Consider the following 20,662-nt stretch of genomic DNA (forward strand, 5'->3'; position numbering starts at 1 on the left):
GCACCTAAAGGAAGGGGAAGTCCTCGAGACAGCGCCTAAGGGAAAAGGACAGGGGCCGCTTCCGCCATACACGCCCACACGCGCACACTTCGAAGCGGATGTTCCCGTCATCCCCTTCCGCTTCCTCGGACTGTTGGACTTGGGACCCGCTTTCCGCGAGGATTCCCGCGCCCCGTCGGTGAGGGAGGCTGTTGGACTTGTGAGGTGGGTGCGGGTTCCTGGAGGGAGAGCGCCGGAGGCTGCTCTTGAGGGGCTCTGGAGGAAGAGCCGGGGAAAGGCGGGTTCCAGGGCCGCTGCGGGGGGGCGGGCAGGTCGCGCTGCACCTGCCTTGGGCAGCGGGGCTGATCCTGCCTTAGCTTCGCGGAGACTCGCCACGTTGCACAATCCTGTCTGCTTTTAAATGGGGGGTGGGGGTTGCTGTGCTGTTTTTGTCGTGTTTCTGTGTTTTTTAAATATTGATTATCATTTTGAATTAAATGTCGGCAGTCGCCCTTCATCCAAAGACCACAGGGCGCTTTGCAATAGGAAAACGCAAAAATACTCACCATAGTAACAAACGGAAACAAAAAAACCCACCCCAATTTAAAAGGGCACAGATGGTTTCCGGTGAAGACACCTCCTTGTTGTATTATTGTCATTATTTATTAGATTTGTACGTCACCCTTTGTTCCAATATCCCAGGTTCAGTGAGAACATAAAATGCCCAATAAAACAAACCAATGGCACCCCCCCCACACACACATAACCGAATTTGGAAGACCATAGATTGTGAATCAGCCCAAGGCTTGGTTTGAAGAGAAACGTTTGTTCCTGGTGCCTAAATATATTTGGTGTGAAGGCACCAGGCGAGACACCCTGAGTGGGGAGCATTCCAGAGTCAGGGAGCCACAACAGAAAAGGCCTGTTCTTTGGTTGCCACCTTCCAGACTTCTCAAAGGAGGGACACGAAGAAGGGCCTCAGATAGTGATCGCAGAGTCTGGGGTGGTTCACATGGAGAGAGGCAGTCCTTGACGTATTGTGGTCCTGAGCAGGGCTTTAGGAAAATGGACCAGAGCAGTTTTATATTAGGTGGAGTTTCCATTTTTCATACTAACGAAGGTTGGTTTGAGTTTAGCACTCCAAATGCTGGAATGCTAGTGTTGTAAGCCAATTAAACTATAATAAGGAGAAAATAGGGCCCGTTTCCCAAGGGGGAGTTCCGGAATTTTTTACCCTGGGGAGAACCCCGTAATTTGCAGAGCCTCCCACTTACGCTGAAATGACAGAGACGAACCGTAGCTGAAAAAGCAAAGCGTAGCCTTCCCATTTATTCCAAGATCTGTTGCAACAGAGGTTCCCCAGACGAACAGAGAACCCCGACTTATGGTACAAGGAGACTTATATACATTTCTGTTTCCATACAAGTCAATGACACGAAAAGAGCGGGGAAAGGGGATTTTACATAAGGTAAGCACATTTTACTGTGTGATTGGATTTGACAATGGTGGTTGAGTGCTTTTTCCTGTCCATCCTTTGACTAGATAACAGTCCTGTATATCTCTGTATGCAGGGTGGAGCCGGCGATTGGAATTTCCTGAATTGCAAATGTCCATGCTTTTGTTATGAATAAAGGTGGTTGTCCTTGTTTATAGTTGACATCTCAATGTTTATTTCTTGCTGCTTTGGTAGTAGACCCAACAGGTGGCGCGGGTCTGGCTGATGGGTTTAGATTATGCAAATGGTCAAGAGGCTGGGTGGAGAGGCTAATCCAGCTGCAGGCGATAGGCATGGGTGGGGTGCGGAGATGTGATCAGATAATGAGCGGTCAGATTTGCATCTGAACATCAGGATTGTCGCTGTCCGTCCCCTCCCCCCCCACCTGCCCTTCTGCTTCTGGAAAGAAATGGATCAACATGGCTCTCTCTCCCTCCAGGTGGCCTTGCCTTGGACCTGGGTTCTGTGGGTCCCCTCTCTGTTCATTGGGGTGATAGTGGGGTGCAGGTGGGGTACAGGTGGGGTGCACTCCTATTACATTCCCCTCTCTGCGGCTTAATTTTGGTACAAAATTATTGCCGCACATCCTTTGTTGAATACACACCTCCCCCTAAGTGGTACATAGGGATGGACACAGGGGCTCCCCGGGGCTGCATCAAGGGAGCCTGGATGGGAATAGGGGAGGGTCGTGCCGAGCGCATTATAGCAGGAAAACATTGTAAGCAGCAACAGAGGAAAACAGCGATGGCAATCAAAGAGGCAGCAATAAAAATGAACCCCTTTACGGTCTCATGTATCCATGAGGAATTAGGGAGCCATGACCAAAGATCCTGATCAGAAATATCTTCATGTAGGATATCTTGGAGGTTACCGGTGAGGGAGGCGATGGCACCGAGGTGGGCTGAAATGTTAAAGGTCTGGCCGGTCACATAAGAACAACACTCTGCCCCGATGACCTTACAAGCTCTGCCTTGTTACTTGTGGTATTCTAGCACTTTGGGATAAACATTTTCTCCCTAGTGGTCTATGCTTTATTTACCAGGAAGGTCCACCAGTGACTGAAAATGCAGTTTGTTTTGTTCCTGTCTTTTGTGTGTGTTTCCAGGTGTCAAAGCTAGCTGTCCTATGGTCTCTTGACCCACAGCAACACCCATACATGCATCCCTGGTGTAAGGGCTTGCATTGACTTGACCTAAAGCCTTTTAACCCCATGTGGTTAGGTGTGACACTCCCTGGAGAGAAAATGCCCCATCCTGCGCATTTTGGGGGCTCTGTGGCTTTGGTTCTGCTCTCAAAGGGGTGGGCCTGCGCTCTTGCTATTTATAGGGACGTAAGCCAATGACACCTTGGATACAATTGTCCAATTCAAATGAAGTCCAATTAAAATTTATACATGCCCATGGTTCACGTTCCAAACCAATCTGTGAAAAACCATTCTAAAAAGGCAGTGGTCCAAATAATAATTTAACATATAAGGAAACATTCCTGCAAAATCAAAGCATAAACACCTTCATGTATCTGGGGTTTTGTTTTTTGTTTTGGATCTCGAAGTTTCTTCTTGGTAAATGATTCAAACAATCTAAAATGTGTAGATGGGGTTGGCTATCCAGTGGGTCAAGGAAATGTGGTCATAAATTGGTCTAACCTAAATACTGGACTATGCAATAGCCTGATCTATTGAAACATAAAATGCATGGCAATACGCTATACATTAAACATAAAAACAAAACAATTAAACACAAAAAGAACACACTATCAGACACATTTCAGCATTCCTACATAATAACACATAATATACACCAGTGTTTTTCAACCTTTTTTGGGCAAGGGCACACTTGTTTTATGAAAAAAATCACGAGGCACACCACCATTAGAAAATGTTAAAAAAAGTAACTCTGTGCCTATATTGACTATATATAAAATAATTCTCTTGAATAGGAATCAAATAAACACAATTTTTCCCATGGCACACCAGGCAACATCTCGCGGCACACTAGTGTGCCGCGGAACAGTGGTTGAAAAACACTGATATACACAACATACAATTATTAATTCAACAGCAGTTGGATGTCTTTGAGGAACTCATGTGATTTTGAGACCATTCTGGCTGCTGTTACATCCTTTCAATCCTAGGGCACAGAATCTTGGTCAAAAGAAAAGAAAAATGTCCTTACAATTCAACTCCCCCCCCTTTTGTCAAAAAAGAAAAGAAAAGAAAAATAAGCTCCTGAAGAGAGCACTCTCATTTTTACCTGTGGAAATAATTTGGCATGTTAGGATTTTAAAGTCCCAATACTTAATTCTTTTGTTGTTATTCAGGTGGCCCCTGGAGCAATCTCCTTGCAGGGATAAACTTTGTCAGTAGCCTCTGTGCATGTACAGAGTTCATGATTTAGAAACCTATTGTACCACTTGAAAGAGTTGCATCCCTTGGCTAAATTATTTTTTTATAAAGGAAGGGAAGGGTGAGGAGATTTTGAAAGAGTAGGTTTAGACAGAAACCCAGCAATTTACGCTTTCACAAAACCAGCACTAAAGATTGGTCAAATTAAAGTCCTAATGAAGTCTCGGCACTGATCGTGTTTACTGTACCAAATAAACATATCATACCCCAGGCAAAATAAATTGGGAGCTATGCCTCCTTTATCTACAGGAAATTGGGGTGCAGGTTTCTATTCTCAATTGTACCATTTGCAGACAAAATTATTCTGCCCTTTATTTACAGGAGAAAATGGTCAAGGCTCATTGATTAGTCTACTTGAGTATGTGGCTATCATTATTTTGTGTGCGCCCCCTCTGGTCATTTAGCAGAATACCTGCTCCCTTATATATGAGTAAAAATGGCCAGAGTCAGAATGAATAAAATTCAAATATTCACAGTGATTTTAGCCAAGGCAGACTAAATTCTCTGCTCCCTCATGTATGGGAAAATGGCTCTTCAAGGCTCTTGTATGTGCTTAAACTTTAAAACTTAAAATAGGTGAATTGGTAATCGCTCCTTTTATAAAACAAAACACAGCACTCTACTCTCAACTCTGAAAGCTGGGTTGAATTTCAACCCACCACCACACCAGGATTTAAAAATTACCCTCCAATGCTTGCAGACACATGGCCTTCCACATAGTTATAAAGTGGGAGTTGAATGTACCCTGAGGTCATCTAGTCCAACCCCCTAAAATACAAGGTTCACAAGATTTGTACTACCAGAAACACATTCTTATATACAGACACAACTATCATGCAAGTACACGTGTACTAAAAGCAAAAGAAAAGTACCATCTTTATACAGAACCCTTTAGCAGACTTTAAGATAATTTGAGTGAGGATTTTTCCTTAGACTAGAGATGGCAAGTTCTTAGAGAATTATTTTTTTTTAAGATACAAGTGAACAGACGGTTTTCCTAAGATTTGATAGGGAGATAGTCTTTTATAAGGAATACTAATTCAAGAGTTGATATAACCACCTACAAATAATAAAACAGCCATAGATTTGATAGTGGTTTTTTTTAAGAAGGTAAAAGTGAACAATTTTCTTGAAGCCTAGTGAACCAATGTATTAGCAGCAAATTAAGATTTAAAACAACCATACATAGGAAAGTGAGATGGGGGGTACCTTTAGCAAAAATCCCCCCCTTTTTCGATGGGGAAGGAAAAGCTCAGACAGAACAAAGAAAACCTTTTTTTTTTTAAGGCTTAAGGCTGATGAAAATCAGACACTGCAATTCATCTTGTAAAACTTTAGACTTCTGCAGCAGAAAAAATTGTGTATTGAACACTGAGTTCACAAGTTCAAAGTTTTATATAAAAATTCAAAGTTACAAATCTCCCTTTTCTACAGCCTCTTTAAAACAAAAAAACATTTACACACAAATTCCATCACTTACATAAGATTATTTAAGCAAGCTTGCATTTTCTAAACCTTGATTACTTCTCTTATTTACTTCACGGAAAACGAAGATCTCTAACATACAGGCTCTCAGACTGGATAATATTTGGGGGGGGGGGTTCTCTCTGGCCTTTTTAAACTCACTGAAGTTACACAAGGAAAACAAAATGACAGACACAAGGAACAGACTCACATGTATAACAGACAACACACATAACAGACATGTAACATGTAAACATATATTTCCATAAAGGAGTTGGCTCACTTCCTGTTTCATTAAGCGAAGTTAGTGGGAAAGTCCCACATGAAGTGGTTTTATGAGCCTCCTTTAAAGGACCAATTTCAAAGTTTGAGCAAACATTTCCACAGTTACAACCCTTCATTTTTCTTCATCCTGTACCAATTGCAATTTTATAAGTTGGTCATGTCAATTTTAAAGTACAAATTGGAGAGAACTGACTCAGAGTTCCAGCCAGGACCAAGCCAGATGGGCTTTGTTCTGACCAGGAGTCTGGGAAAGGAATTCCTTGGATTGGGGTGCACCCATTATCTAAAAGTGTGGTCTGACCTTTTATCCTGCAGTCGGGTTAGGAGAACCCTCTATCCTGGGACACGTTTCTCCCGGATCTTCTAGATCCCACAGCCCCCGGCTGTGATCTGCCTACCGTTCGTCTGCGCTAACTACTAGGTGGCCAGCCGTTGGCCTCTAGCTACTAGGCTGTGGTGCGATCAAGTACCTTCGAGACCCCCCTTACTAGTGTCAATAATAATTGCTGAGGGTCCGACAGCAACGTTCCTGCCTCTTACAAACTAAGGAAAAGGACTACCTGCCTTCGAACGCTTGCATGTGCAATGCCGAAGCGGTAAGCCCAGGATAGAATTTGTGAAAGGAAAAGGCAACCTTGCGTTCTGACAGCAGCCCGTCAGATTTAAAGAGGAAACATAGTAAATTTTGACAAGAGAGTCAGAGTGGACCGGGTCAGTTGCCACGTTTTGGACGTGAGCACTGTACCCCAGGACTTTGGTTCTGCTTTATCACCCTGCCCTACAGCTATGCTGTTAACCAAAAGTCCGAGCGAAGGGAAAGAAAAGGGATAGAACAGAATTTTTCGTTGCTGCGGTCACTTATCCACCCCTTACACCGTGTCCCTTATACTCACTTAGCGCTCTCTCGATGGCTTCCCGGGTTTCTTAACCTGCAAATTAACGAAAAAAAAGGAAAAACAAAAAACAAACTTCCTTCCCGGTTGCGTTGCTTTGCTTCGGTGCGTCCCGCTGGAACTCCAAATTACTGCCGGAGATCCTGGTTCCCGGGGCGGGGGAAAGCTCTCCCTGCAAAAAGGCTGGGTGCGCGCTGAGCTCCCTCGTCCCCAGACCCCTCAGATCGCCGGAAAACTTGGGTCCCTTCGTTGGTTGCCAATTGTTGTAAGCCAATTAAACTATAATAAGGAGAAAATAGGGCCCGTTTCCCAAGGGGGAGTTCCGGAATTTTTTACCCTGGGGAGAACCCCGTAATTTGCAGAGCCTCCCACTTACGCTGAAATGACAGAGACGAACCGTAGCTGAAAAAGCAAAGCGTAGCCTTCCCATTTATTCCAAGATCTGTTGCAACAGAGGTTCCCCAGACGAACAGAGAACCCCGACTTATGGTACAAGGAGACTTATATACATTTCTGTTTCCATACAAGTCAATGACACGAAAAGAGCGGGGAAAGGGGATTTTACATAAGGTAAGCACATTTTACTGTGTGATTGGATTTGACAATGGTGGTTGAGTGCTTTTTCCTGTCCATCCTTTGACTAGATAACAGTCCTGTATATCTCTGTATGCAGGGTGGAGCCGGCGATTGGAATTTCCTGAATTGCAAATGTCCATGCTTTTGTTATGAATAAAGGTGGTTGTCCTTGTTTATAGTTGACATCTCAATGTTTATTTCTTGCTGCTTTGGTAGTAGACCCAACAGGTGGCGCGGGTCTGGCTGATGGGTTTAGATTATGCAAATGGTCAAGAGGCTGGGTGGAGAGGCTAATCCAGCTGCAGGCGATAGGCATGGGTGGGGTGCGGAGATGTGATCAGATAATGAGCGGTCAGATTTGCATCTGAACATCAGGATTGTCGCTGTCCGTCCCCTCCCCCCCCACCTGCCCTTCTGCTTCTGGAAAGAAATGGATCAACATGGCTCTCTCTCCCTCCAGGTGGCCTTGCCTTGGACCTGGGTTCTGTGGGTCCCCTCTCTGTTCATTGGGGTGATAGTGGGGTGCAGGTGGGGTACAGGTGGGGTGCACTCCTATTACAGCTAGTTTGTTCAGGAAAGGCATACTTTAACTGTCTGAGATTATCTTGGACAGAAATTGGGAAATTCGCTTGGAGCGTAGCATTTCAGGCTATAAAATTGGCCAGTCGTTAGGTAGGTGGAAAGAGGTGTGCCTTGATAAAGAAATGCACACATTCAGTAGAATTAAAAGCTTTGCTACCTGGTTCCCAAAATGGAGTTTCACCTTTTAAAAATGGACGTTGGTAATGTGGTGGTGAAAATGTTGACCCATATATACCTTGTTCATCACAGCTGGGCTTTAAAGGTAGAAGGAGAATGGGGGGCTCATATTACCTCACTCAAATCACTAGTAGGAAGAATAAGAATAAAAATATTCTCTGCCTCAAGTCCTTTGACAGGCACAGAGAAAGACCAATGCAGGATAGGAGGCAAGTTACTCATTTGTGCTATGATTTGGCAAACGAGAGAACATCTCTTCCAAAGCACTGGGATAAAGTGCTGCTGTTTCTTTATTCAGATCCCAACCCAATTCTTTTCTCAAGCCCAGATATAGCAACTGATTGGATGATGATGTTCTCTGAAGACCAGAGCATGTAGTTACCATAGAGATGTCAACTGGGGCTTTCCTACAGATGGTGCTATGTGCTAGCTGTAGCATAGATAATAACAGGCAGTGACGGTGTAGACTTCCACTGAAAGTAGTTGCATATGTTATGGCCAGAACAGGTGGCCTATTCTGAAGAGAAGCCTTTATTTACTTTATTTATTAAATTTCTATAAAAACACAAAAATACATAACATAGTAACAAACCAAAACAATTCCCCCATGGGGTTATTAGCCCACCCATGGCAACTATAACAAATGCTCTCATGTTTGTGGAGACTCAGGGTCATGGTTAGTAGGTGCCTGTTGATTCCCACCCAGAATCCTATTTCATGTTTTGACAGTCCTCAGTGAGCCAGATCTTGGGGCAGGGGTCCCCAAACTAAGGCCTGGGGGCCAGATGCGGTCCAATCGCCTTCTAAATCCGGCCTATGGATGGTCCAGGAATCAGCATGTTTTTACATGAGTAGAATGTGTCCTTTTATTTAAAATGCATCTCTGGGTTATTTGTGGGGCCTGCCTGGTGTTTTTACATGAGTAGAATGTGTGCTTTTATTTAAAATGCATCTCTGGGTTATTTGTGGGGCATAGGAATTCGTTCATTCTCCCCCCCTTCAAAATATAGTCCGGCCCCTCACAAGGTCTGAGGGACAGTGGACCGGCCCCCTGCTGAAAAAGTTTGTTGACCCCTGGGTGTGGCCCCTTTGGAAAATTGGAAGCATTTTTTTGGGTGGGTGGGAGGTGCACCAAAATAAAAACAACTGGGGTAGTTTCTAAAAACAGTGATGGAAAAATAACTACAATTTCTTGTAAGGTGTGCAAAATGTTTTATGCACCCGTCTTGTGTGGAGTTGAAAAGAATTCACTACAGCATCACCTTTTAAGGTACTTAAAAGATGCCTTAATATCAGCCTCCTGAGTTTTGAGCCCTGAGAAAGATGATAAAATGTTTTTTAAATTTCTTTTTGAAACTGGAATATTTTCTAAATTGTAGAGCATGCTTTGGTCAAATAAAATATCTGAATTCAAATTAAGTTGTTGAGATGCGAAGGGAATTGTGTTTTGGGTTGCGGGTGGAGGGGACAGAATTCTGCATCTTTGCCCCTTCACCTATTTCTGCTAGCATAATTTCTGTAGCAACAGTCCTTTGTTTTTCCCTTTCCTTCAGGAGCCGCTGCTGCTTTTTGACTGTGGATCATGCTGCTGCTTACCCTGTTCTTGTTCTTGCTTTTGGGCTTAGCATCTCCTGTGGAGGTGAAGCGCCCACGGGGTGTCTCCTTAACAAGTGAGTTCCCAGCAGATAAAATGCAAAGTGTTGTTCCACCAGCAAGCAACTCCTTCTGTTGATGTGGAGAATGGAAACGATATACCGGTATCTGTATTATAAATTTGTGCATCCACTTTCGTTTCTTAGCAAAACCCTACATTTGGTATATTCACTGTTTGTTTTTTCCTGGTTGAAAAATGGAGGAATGAGGGAGGACTCCAAGGGTTAGGGCTGCCATTGCTTCCTGCTGTTAGTTCTACACTTCATTTGGTGTCAAGAGTCCTGACATTTGCAACTATGCACACATTTACACAGTTACTTCCTGTAGAGAATGTTTGCCTTCTTCATGACTTGCTGTTCCTTTCTGGTAAAACTGTTAAACTTGGAAGCATTTCCTGATTCTCATAATTCTTTGAGTAGTCTCAATTCTTTTGACTGTCAGCTTTTCTGGACTAGTTTAACTATGAGGTCAATTCATCTTATTAGCAAGTGCCCTGGTTGAAGGGCAAAGTAGGTACCACTACACTACTACTGTAGTTGCATTTTCTAGGAGTTGGATTGCCAGAATGTGTCAAATCATTGAGTGGCTTTGGGGAGAAGATGGCATTTTAGTGTCAGCTTGTGAAAGGTCAGTCATGTTTCATGAATGGCTCCTGAGCCTCAAATGATTGCAAATCTTCCTAGTGCTTAATACAGCCTCCTTTGAGCAGAACAGTGACAAGGTTGAAGAAGAAACTACTGTTCACAGCTAAACATTATTTCAGTGGCTTTGAATAAACAGTTCCTTGAAGCTCTCTAAAAAGCAAACCCATCCAATATTGGTGCACAGCTGTCCTTCCCCTTCCGTTTCCTGTTGCAGTTTCCCTCAGTTCACATGTCAATCTTCCCCTCTCCACCACATCACTATGGTCATCCATGGGTGATTTAGAGAGAGCGAGTGTGTTTAAGGATTTGGTATTGTATACGTGACTTGGGATGTTACAAGACTATGCCATGATATTGCTATTGGTGTTTTGTTTTTGTCCCGTAACCCCAAATTAGTGTTGTTTGGCTTGTGCCTTGAATGTTAGCCTTGAATGCCTTTTTGGATTGGTGTATTTGCATTGTGCAATTTTTGTTCTCGGAACTAAGTGTCTCCTGCTGTTCTTCTCAGGCCATCACTTCTATGATGAATCGAAGCCATTTACTTGTCTAGATGGCTCAGCAACAATAGCCTTTGATAGAGTCAATGATGATTACTGTGACTGCAAAGATGGATCGGATGAGCCAGGTAAGCCCCACTCACACACCTTGCCTCCGCTAATGAACCTTGCTGCTTATTGCTGCTGTAATTAGATACTTGTTAATACTGTACTTCATGGGGTTACACGAATGTGCGAAAATGTACAAGGCATTAAATGCACAAAGTTGCAAAAGCAGAATATGGTTCGCCTGGATTAAAAGCAAACATATTAGCTGAAGAGAGAGACAGTACAAGTCATAGCTGGGTGGGAGGTTTTAGATTAGACATCAGGACAGATTAGATGTTCCTCGCACAACAGAGGGGAAAGCACTTGCCCATGGGGGCTCTGGAATCTGCATCTGGACTTTGGGGGGAAGGGTGTTGTTCTTTTGCCTTACAGCAACACCACTTGTAGAATCACAGAATAGGAGAGTCATCTAGTCCAACCCCCAGCAATGCAGGAATCATTTGACCAGTGTGGGACATGAGCCCATGGCCCTGCGATTAAGAGTCTCACGCTCTACCAACTGAGCTATCAGCAATGCCTAGATGATAGGCAGGTCCTGGTCCAGCTGAGCTGCAAAGTTACTAGTGGCGCATGAGAAAGAGCTGGACCTGTGTTGTCTTCCTGCTTGCAACTTTGGCAAGAATCTGCATTGAAAATTGGGAGCAGGAGAGATGAAATTGATACATTAAATTGCTGCAGAAAACTTGGATGTACAAAGTTAGTCAGGAGTGAAAATGATATGTCCTAATGCCACTTTGAGTAAGGCTTTTTGGACCAGATGTTATGTCTGAATATGTTACATAGGTTTGCTGCAATCTGTTTAGAATTAATGGGAGAAGCTGAAGCATGAGGAAGATTGGATGTGAATGGTATGTTTGTGCATGACTGAAAGTGACCTTTGGATTGTCTTTCTATTGTTGCAAGATCCTAAATTCATAATGGTAAAACAAGACAAAGTGGTCATAGTGACTAACTTCATAGCATGGGCAAATCCAACATGGTTTATCCCTAAATCACAGAATTTGTGGGAGGGAAGGGTAACATTGATTCTTGTAGATAGCTGTAAGCATCCGATTTGTTAAGGTATCCACTAGTATCTTACCTCTCTGCCCAGGAACTGCTGCATGTCCTAGTGGCCGTTTCCACTGCTCCAATGCTGGCTACCGACCTCAGTACATCCCCTCCTCCCGTGTCAATGATGGAATTTGTGGTAAGCTTTGCTAGCTCATGCGGGTGGGAGACTTCGGGCTGCAGGGCAGCCAAGCCTAAGTGTGTGAATGTTAATGGCTCTCCTTGTCGTTTGCCTTTCAGACTGCTGTGATGCAACAGATGAGTACAACAGCGGCATCGTGTGTGAAAACACATGCAAGTAAGGCATGGCCTATATCCTTTCAGGAAGCTTTTCCTCTCCTTGGACTGCTGATTCAAAGGCAGCTCCAGACTGGGTTTGGGCTAGTTTGGGAAAGGAAAGAGGATAAATGTACACTTGGTCCCAGGCAGCAGCTCCCAAAATAATTTTGCACAGCCTCTGGGAAACTTGGATCCTCCCCATCTTCAAAAAAATAAATCCACTTAAGAGTTCTATTGTTTAATTACAGGACACTACAATAATAAACCTCAGTATTAAAAACAGAACACCAACTCAGTCTTAATCAACCGGAGACATTTTAAAAGGCAAAATTTCTTGATAGTTCGCTGTATTATCTTGCATAATAGACCGTCTCAGCTTTTGGGTGGCTACAGCAAATTGCTGTGCTGTAAGTTGTAGGTGTTTGGTTTTTTAAGTATGTTCCTGGCCTGTCTCTGCCATATTTGGGTCCAGTACGGCTCACAACAGAACAATCCAAACATGATCACCAGAAAAATACGCAGCTGCAAAATAATGATGCCAGCTAAAGCCAAGCTCCAAAAAATAAATTTAAAAAAAATGCATGGAAGCACCAGAAACTTTATCTTCTTGTGCAATGCAAGTTTTCAGTCTTAAAGACAGAGAGGGAGGTAACAATTTCTTCATTCCCCTGATAACTTCTTTTCATGTGTTTGCCATTGGTGCTGGCTAAACATAATGCGGTCCTACATTTTGTATTGTATTATATTGATCTTGATGTTTGTAAATATCATGAAAGAAAAAAGGGGGCAGTAGCTGTTTAGGTTTGCAGGGGTAGAGATTCTAAAATACTCTGGTGCAGTATTTTCTAATGATTATTTTAATGCTATTTTTAGTTTATTTTGATATATTAGTTATTTTAGGGTTTTTTTATTTACCTTTTACTGTAAGCTGCCCTGAAAATGTATTTGAAGACTAATAACTCTGTAATAAATTCACAAAATAAATGGGGCAGAGTAGTCATATTTGTCAGGCTACCCATAGCTCTTGTCTTGCTGTCACAGCATTCTGCAAACTTTTATGAATATGGAGTTATTCAGAATAAAAGGACCTGCATTGTGTGTCTTAATGTGAGCACTGCCTCTGGCTGCACAGCCCAAGTTGGTCATCATTGACATTGCCTGGGTCGTAGCTTGCTGTCGTTTCTTGCCATACGCTCTGTGCCTGAAAAAAGCTTGCTCCCCACCGCATCTAGAATAGGGTCTCTCTTGCTGCACTGGTTGGTGCTGTGGGTGGAAGGTGTCTTTGGGGCTCAGCTCCAGCTGTCTCTTTCCTTGCCCTGTGCAGAGAAATGGGCCGAAAGGAGCGGGAGGCACTAAAGCAGATGGCTGAAGTGGCCAGAGAAGGCTTCGAAATCAAGCAGGCCCTGATGAAGGAAGCAAGTAAGAGGAAGGAAGAAAAACAGGTGAGGATACTGGCCTAGGAAGTGGAAACACTGTGCTGACAATACAGGGAAAGAGTGCCCATTGCCACCAGTGCTCATGAGCCTGGGCATCGTTCCTCTCACAGGAGCATTTTGGAGTCACTTGAAGAAGCCAAGCTATGGCTTATCCCCGGTAGGCATTAGAAGTGAGCTCTAGTGGGTGGGGAGCCAAGTTATAAAGTTTCTGTGCACATCTTGGGCTTGGACTGTTGAAAGGACCTCTTCTCTCTCCTCCCCACCCCCAAACACTTACAGATAAAGCTCACGGAGCTACAGGAGAGCAAGAAGTCTGTGGAGGAGCAAGTGGAGACTCTGAGGTCACTAAAAGAAGCTGCTGAGAAACCTGAAAAAGAAGCTAAGGATATCCATCAGAAAGCCTGGGAGGGTGAGTGCACTTCTACCATACGAGGGGATTTCATGGCACTGAAAGCCTCTGTGTGTCAGCCGGCAGCCTCGTTTTTAAAGCAGGAGAACTTGTGGTCCTCCAGATGTTGTTGAATTACAGCTTCCAGAATCCCTGATCATTGGCCATGCTGCCTAAGATGGATGGGAGTTGGGAGTCCCATAGCGAACGGGGGGCCACGGATTCCCCAGCCCTGCCTTAATAGGAGGTTAGACAATTTTATGATGGATGGGTTTTCAGCAGCTATAAGCTATGAAGCGGAGCCTCTGTGTTCAGATACATAGTGTCTAATACCCTCATGTCCTTGGATGTTCCTCTGTCTGCGCTGCACATTCTTAGTTCCAAGCCCAGCTCTTGCAGGGGTTCGGGGTGTTTGCCATATTAACAGTTCAGCAGGGTAAAAGCAACACAATGAAATGCTTGGGTGAAATACTCAGAGCTGCATCCAGAAATGGATTGAAATTATCCTGCACCTGCTTAACGCCAGCCATTAAAAACAGACCAATATGAAGCTGTTGCAACACTTCTGGAAGATGTTTGGCAGGGCTTCAGGAAGAGGGAGCTGCACAGTTCTTGGGTAGTCATCAAGCCACTTAAATTGTTTTTCATCTTTCTACGTTGCCATGTGTTGAGAATGAATTTGAAATGAAAAATAAGCAGAATAAATGTTGGGCATCACTCTCTGTTCCCTTTTTCTGTTAGGGCATGGATGGGATGTGTTTTCTTGGCGGTTCTCAAAGACTGCATTTATCAGGCAAATAAGTCTGCAGGTTCTAGCTTTTAATACATGTGTGTCCACCTTATTGTTTGTTTGGAACGCGGGCTTTGGGGACAGGATTTGAGGTGCACAGAAATCCTAAAGCTGTTCTCCTAGTTGTAGAGAGAATATGACTTTAGAAGTTATTTTGGTGGGGTTTTTTTGAATGAATGAATGGAACTTGTTATTTGCTCACTTTGCAACAGAACAGAAAGCGGCTGAAAGAGCAGTGAGGGATCAAGCCAAAGCAGAAGCAGCCTTTCAGGAGCTGGATGATGATGGAGATGGAGTGTGAGTCTGAGTTGATTCCCCCTTTCAGTAGCTTGTTCACAGACTCTGTGATCTGTGGTCAAAGGCATGTGGCAGGACAGATGTTGATCCAGCCGCTGATCCCTTTGTGTCCTGACGTCAAATTCTAGCGCTTAACTATTCCTGTATTTATTTGGAGTAGAGGAGCACTTATTGTTACCATCCCAAGGACCATGTTAGCTCAGGAGGCATTAATTGTCTGTAAGACCTTTCAAACTGGTGAGAGGGCACAAACCCAGTCCCATTGCTCTGAGATACCCTGTTAGTTAAAAACATCCCTAATTGATGCTTTAAGTCTTCAAGCAATAATGAGGGCTAAAAACTTGCTCTTTTCCCTAAAATGAAAGCTAGGAACCTTGGCGTACACATGGCGCAGGGACTGCTATATCAGTCTTTGTATATGTATAGTTGTGAAAGGCATGGCTAGTACCCTAATTGCCCTCCTGTGCCTTCAGGATATCTGTTGCTGAGCTCCAGACGCACCCTGAGCTAGATGCAGATGGTGATGGAATCCTTTCAGAATCGGAAGCCCAGGTATGGTGGTGAATGTGCAAAAGGGGGCTTTTCTTCTCAGGCAAGCAAAAACAGCTGTTCATGGTTATCCTTTGTTCCTTCTGGTAGGCCTTTTGCTTTCATGCACTTCCTGTGCTTTGCGGTTCTCCTCCCACCAAAAGCTAGGTTAAGATGAGACCACTTGACACTTGGAGTAGGGCTGGAGCAGAGGTCGGCAACCTCCGGCCCATGGGCCGGATGCGGCCCACGAAGGCCATTTTACCGGCCCACAAGCCGCCCGCCAACTTAGCCGCCCGCTCAGCAAACTGCCCCCCCCCGCTGCGCCAAAGCAGTGCAGCGCAGGGACTTGCCGAGCGGCACCGGAAATTGCATCTGTGCATGTCCAGATGCCGGAAACCGCGTCTGCACATGTCCAGACGCCAGAAATTGCTTCTGCGCAGGCGCGATTTTCTGCGTCTGGGCATGCACAGAAGCGATTTCCAGCGCCACGGACATGCACAGATGCGATTTCCGGCATTGCGCTGCGCATGTCCGGCCCACGGACGCTCTCCTTGCCTGGGCTGGAGTCTGGGAGTAGACAAAGTTGTAGATCAAACCAGTGTGTCCAAATACAGCTAGGCTGTGGACCCCCCCCCCCCCCAGTATTGGTTAGAAGTCACTTGCTGGGCTTGGAGGTATATTGGGGTGGGGGAAGGTGTCAATAGGCATTCTACTGAAGACACTGCTTTAGTTTACTGTTTTCCAGCCATTCCCAATATGTCCTATGTGTGCTCAACAGCTCACTTCCTTTTTCAGATGTTTCTTGGATCTTTTCTTAACAGTACTGCCCCGAGACCTCCAGGTATACGGCAGTATATAAATTCAATAAATAATAATACTTGAAACTTGAACCTTTAGTGGACTGGTGCCTATCCAAAGTCTTACTTTTTGTCTTCTGTTTCTCTCTTCTTGTACACTGTAAAGCAGTGTCTTCATTTTCCCGCCACCCTTTCAGCCCCAGTGACGAGAGGTGCACACTTTTAAGGGAAAGCTAGAAACCTTTGTAAAAAGAGCCATCCCATAAGTGCCCTAGAAGCTCCATGTTGCCTCCCTCCTGACCTGAAAACACAGGCGCTTTTCAGTGCAATGCTACAAGGGGTCTTCTGTGCCATTTTGCCTGGGGGTGGGGAATGACTAAGTCTGCTAGAGAGGAAGGGAGTGTCCTAGTTATGCAGCAACCAGTTCTGTAGCAATCACTAAGCACTTGCCCCTTTCCGATTTATGTCACTTTTCTTCAGCCCTGCCAGACCAGTTTTCACATATCTCAGCCTTTTGGAATATTTATAATACTTGCAAAAGGAGAAGAGTAACCACAAATCCATGTGTATTTATCCCACTTGCCGAATTAGAGGTTTGAGGTTGTAGAATCCTGTCTTCCCATTGCTGTCAGATTCCGACAGTGTACATGTAGGTTTCAAACAGTTTCAAATTTAAAGTGCGTCAAGAATAACAAATCTAAGGAATGTATGTTTAAGGAAATTAGCCCATGGAAGAAAATCTTTCTATTTCATCTTCAGCTTTTTTGTGTTTTTTACTAGTGTGTGATTTATTTATTTAATTAATTATGCCTAAGGACGTGGGTGGCACTGTGGGTTAAACCACTGAGCCTAGGGCGTGCTGATCAGAAGGTTGGCGGTTCGAATCCCCGCGACGGGGTGAGCTCCCGTTGCTCGGTCCCTGCTCCTGCCCACCTAGCCGTTCAAAAGCACGTCAAAGTGCAAGTAGCTAAATAGGTACCGCTCCGGTGGGAAGGTAAACGGTGTTTCCGTGTGCTGCTCTGGTTTGCCAGAAGAGTCTTTATCATGCTGGCCACATGACCCAGAAGCTGTACGCCGGCTCCCTCAGCCAGTAACGCGAGATGAGCGCCGCAACCCCAGAGTCGGACACGACTGGACCTAATGGTCAGGGGTCCCTTTACCTTTAAGGTGTCCACAAGGTGGCAGTAACACTGAACCTGCTCTACTTTCAGAGTGTGTGTTTTAGGCTCTTTTTGCTGGGTGCTGAACTATTATTTGACATCATTTCTTCATCCCAAGGGAGCCCATCAAGGCTACGGAAGAGACTGTGGAAATCCTCCCAATCTGTGTTCTTAGTTCTGCAGAGTTGCATGGTTGAGAGCATCACAAATGAGGTTCTTCCCCCAAAAGTGATTGGCAGAGAGAAGGGTACCTCTTCACACAAAGTCATAGTTAACTTAGGGAATTCACTGTTTCATTGGTTTAGATCAGGAGTGGGCAGATCTCCAGCTTGCAGAATCTGTTTCGTTGTCATTTTTACCGAAATCCCATAAGCCACCAGCTGATGCCAGATGTCATACTAAAATTGAATGGAGCATACAGCCTTTCCATACTCACTTTTGGTTATTCTAAGCTTTCTTCATTTCAGCAGCATTATTTAGGGCAGAGCGGCGGGGTGTGCGTGTGTCATTTTGTTGCTGGGAGAAATCCTTGCCCATCTACTGCAAATTACCCAGCAGTCTACCAGTACTGTAGATGCAAATGCAGCTTCTGTCCACCCCTTGTTTAAGGGGTGTTACTTGCTGAAAGAGCAGGGTCTGTCTTGTTTTTTTAATGTTTCTTATAAAAAAATGATCTTGCACAGTCTGGCTCGCGTGAAAGGAATGCTACCCTCTTGTCTTTCCAAAATCTGTCACCATTGTGGGGAGCAGGAGGATGACTACTTGACTGATACAGTGCATTGCTACTTAATTTGAACTATGGGTTAGCCCTGGGCCATATGCAGCTATGTATAAATGCAGTTTTCCTGTTCTTTCAGACTTTGCTGGACAATTCCCTGCAGGCTGATGTGGCCAGATTCCAGGACACTGTGTGGGCAGCAATCAAGGAGAAGTACAGACCAGAGGTCAGTGTGCCAACCTTGTCTTTCTCTACCACAGATCCAAATAGTTTGAATGACCTTTTCTGGGGAATTGATATCTGAAACAGTTTTGTTCCGTGCTTGGCTTGATGTCATTACTATACTTCAACTCTTAATTTTGTATATCACTTTTCGGACTAGTCAATATGTTCTGAAAAAATTCTGTGGTGGGTTCACATTTATTATGTATTCAATTTATATCCCACCCATTCTTCCTGAAGGAGCCTAGGTTACACATTATAAATTATGCAGTGTTGGTATATTGTATGCTGCTTTGAATTCCTAGTTGATTAGAAAGGCAGGATATAAATGGTAAGCATAAATAGACTTGTGCATTTGACAGAACTGTTTTGACTGCAGAATTAGAAGCATCTTGGCAGGTATTAATCATGGCTCCATCTGCAGCTACTGGAGAAGTGGGTCTTTCATGGAAAGGCAGGCCACTTTTGCTCTGGGAGTTCCTGAGTGACAGCCATGGTATCCATTCTCCCTTGCTCCTCAAGAATTTCAAACACAGTTGCTAACTTAAGGGCAGCAATGAGTTACAAGATGGGCTAAACTCAACTTTTCCCTCTCCAGAGCTTGGTTGATGTACAACCCCCACCAAAAGGCCCATCAGATGAAGAACCAGATACTCAGCCTGATGCCCACGTGGACCAGTTACCTCCTGATGACGATTATGACGAGGAGGAGGATGAAGATGAAGAGCCTGAGGAAGACAGCATTGATGAGGAGGTGAAGGTACTAAACTGAGTTTCTGGAGTCTATAACTGAAATATACAGGGATATTCTTCTCACCTGCCCCTCTCCTAACTTAAATTCTGCGTTCAAGATCACACACACCATAGGAAAATATATGTTTTTATTTTAGCACACTTTATTCTGAATACAATATCTGCATGTTTTATTGACTTGAGAGGAGCTGGTCATGGAGCAAGGTGTTGAGGGAGTGGCGTTGAGTCAAGAATTTTGACCCAAAGCCTATAGAGCAGTGTTCGAAACTCCCATTGTTCTAGGCGCATTTTGAGACAGGGAATTTCATTAGTGTGAGCAGTTTCTGAGCTCTGGGCGCAGTACTGCTAAGATTTCAGATTAAAAACGCAGTGCGGAAGGGAGGGAGGACCTTTTTCTGCCTCCTCACTTTCAGCTATTCGCTGAAGACTGGAGAAGAGACCCAGGGAGTGGGTGGGCAGGGGAAGGACTAGACCATGTGGAAAATGAACATAATATTTCAGCTGTGGTTCCTTCCTTTTCAGCTTTGCATTCTTGTTATAAGTAAAGCGTGCCTAGACATTGCGTTGTTGCGTCCATAACCTAGGTTTAAGGTGCCATTTAGCTCCTAGCTTTCATTTCTTAGTTCCTAACACTGCTATAGAGGGTGGGTGGAAAAGTAGCCATGCCGGTAGCAGGGCCTCATCCCCTCCAGAGTTTTTTTGCTGATCTTGGGATAGGGTGGGATATTAAAGCCTGACAAATTGCTATGCCTGGTGTAACGAGAAGAATGGCAAGTTGCTAGTACTACAGTTTCGCACATAGATTTTTTGTCGCTGTTGCTTAACATTAGGAAGCGCGTGAGAGTTCAATAGAGAGTCCCTTGTTCGTCTCGCTCCCTCTGAGCCCCTCTTACCCTCCAAAGCAGAGATGGAGAACCTTCCTCAGCCTCAGGGCTGCATTCCCTTCTGGGCGCATTTCGGTCACACAGAATCATTCAGGGTGTGAAGCATGGCCAGTCCCCGCTTGCCAGTTTCTCCCAGCCTCCTCTTCCCCTCTTGTTTATGGTCGTATGTGGGCTGCTTTTTGAACGGAAAGTGACGGTGGCCACCTGCTGCCTCCATGTCTCCACAGGTCCCTTCCCCCAAGCCATCGTCTGATGTCAAGGCGTCAGAAGATGAACTGGAGAGGATGCCCCCTTATGATGAAGCCACACAAGCTCTAATTGAAGGTAAGCTATTCTTTAGAGAGCATCCTTTCAAATGTAGGAAACACCATGGTTGTCTTTAGTACGTGCAGGCCTGCCCATGAACTTGCTGTGTAGAAAACAGAGAGCTATTTTCCAAAAGGGGTCAAGTCCAAGTGGAGTCAACCAGCAATGGTACAAAAGAAAGTTACTGCTTTCTTTCTTTCTTTCTTTCTGTTCAAATAAATGCCATAAAGAGGCTTATGAGCTTCAAGGATGATGGGTGTTCTACCAGGTCAGGAAACAAAAACCATTTGCTCC

General features: G+C 44.5%; 1 protein-coding gene across 4 annotated transcripts in view; it reads left to right on the forward strand.

The window, feature by feature from the left end:
• Positions 1-63: 63 nt before the first annotated feature.
• PRKCSH (protein kinase C substrate 80K-H) overlaps positions 64-20,662 on the forward strand; it is a 39,395-nt gene continuing 18,796 nt past the window's right edge. The window contains exons 1-12 of one of the 4 annotated variants that reach the window (XM_033173509.1): positions 64-178; positions 9,409-9,525; positions 10,661-10,777; positions 11,851-11,946; positions 12,048-12,105; positions 13,411-13,528; positions 13,802-13,931; positions 14,913-14,997; positions 15,471-15,549; positions 18,343-18,429; positions 19,024-19,185; positions 20,290-20,386. In XM_033173509.1, coding sequence (XP_033029400.1) covers positions 9,438-9,525; positions 10,661-10,777; positions 11,851-11,946; positions 12,048-12,105; positions 13,411-13,528; positions 13,802-13,931; positions 14,913-14,997; positions 15,471-15,549; positions 18,343-18,429; positions 19,024-19,185; positions 20,290-20,386 — 1,117 coding nt within the window. In that variant the 5' untranslated portion in view covers positions 64-178; positions 9,409-9,437. Of the gene's footprint in view, positions 278-9,408; positions 9,526-10,660; positions 10,778-11,850; positions 11,947-12,047; positions 12,106-13,410; positions 13,529-13,801; positions 13,932-14,912; positions 14,998-15,470; positions 15,550-18,342; positions 18,430-19,023; positions 19,186-20,289; positions 20,387-20,662 lie in introns of all 4 variants that reach the window. The other 3 variants (XM_033173512.1, XM_033173511.1, XM_033173510.1) reach the window with 3 other exon arrangements.

Source organism: Lacerta agilis, chromosome 16, assembly GCF_009819535.1.
Source record: "Lacerta agilis isolate rLacAgi1 chromosome 16, rLacAgi1.pri, whole genome shotgun sequence".
Taxonomy (NCBI): domain Eukaryota; kingdom Metazoa; phylum Chordata; class Lepidosauria; order Squamata; family Lacertidae; genus Lacerta; species Lacerta agilis.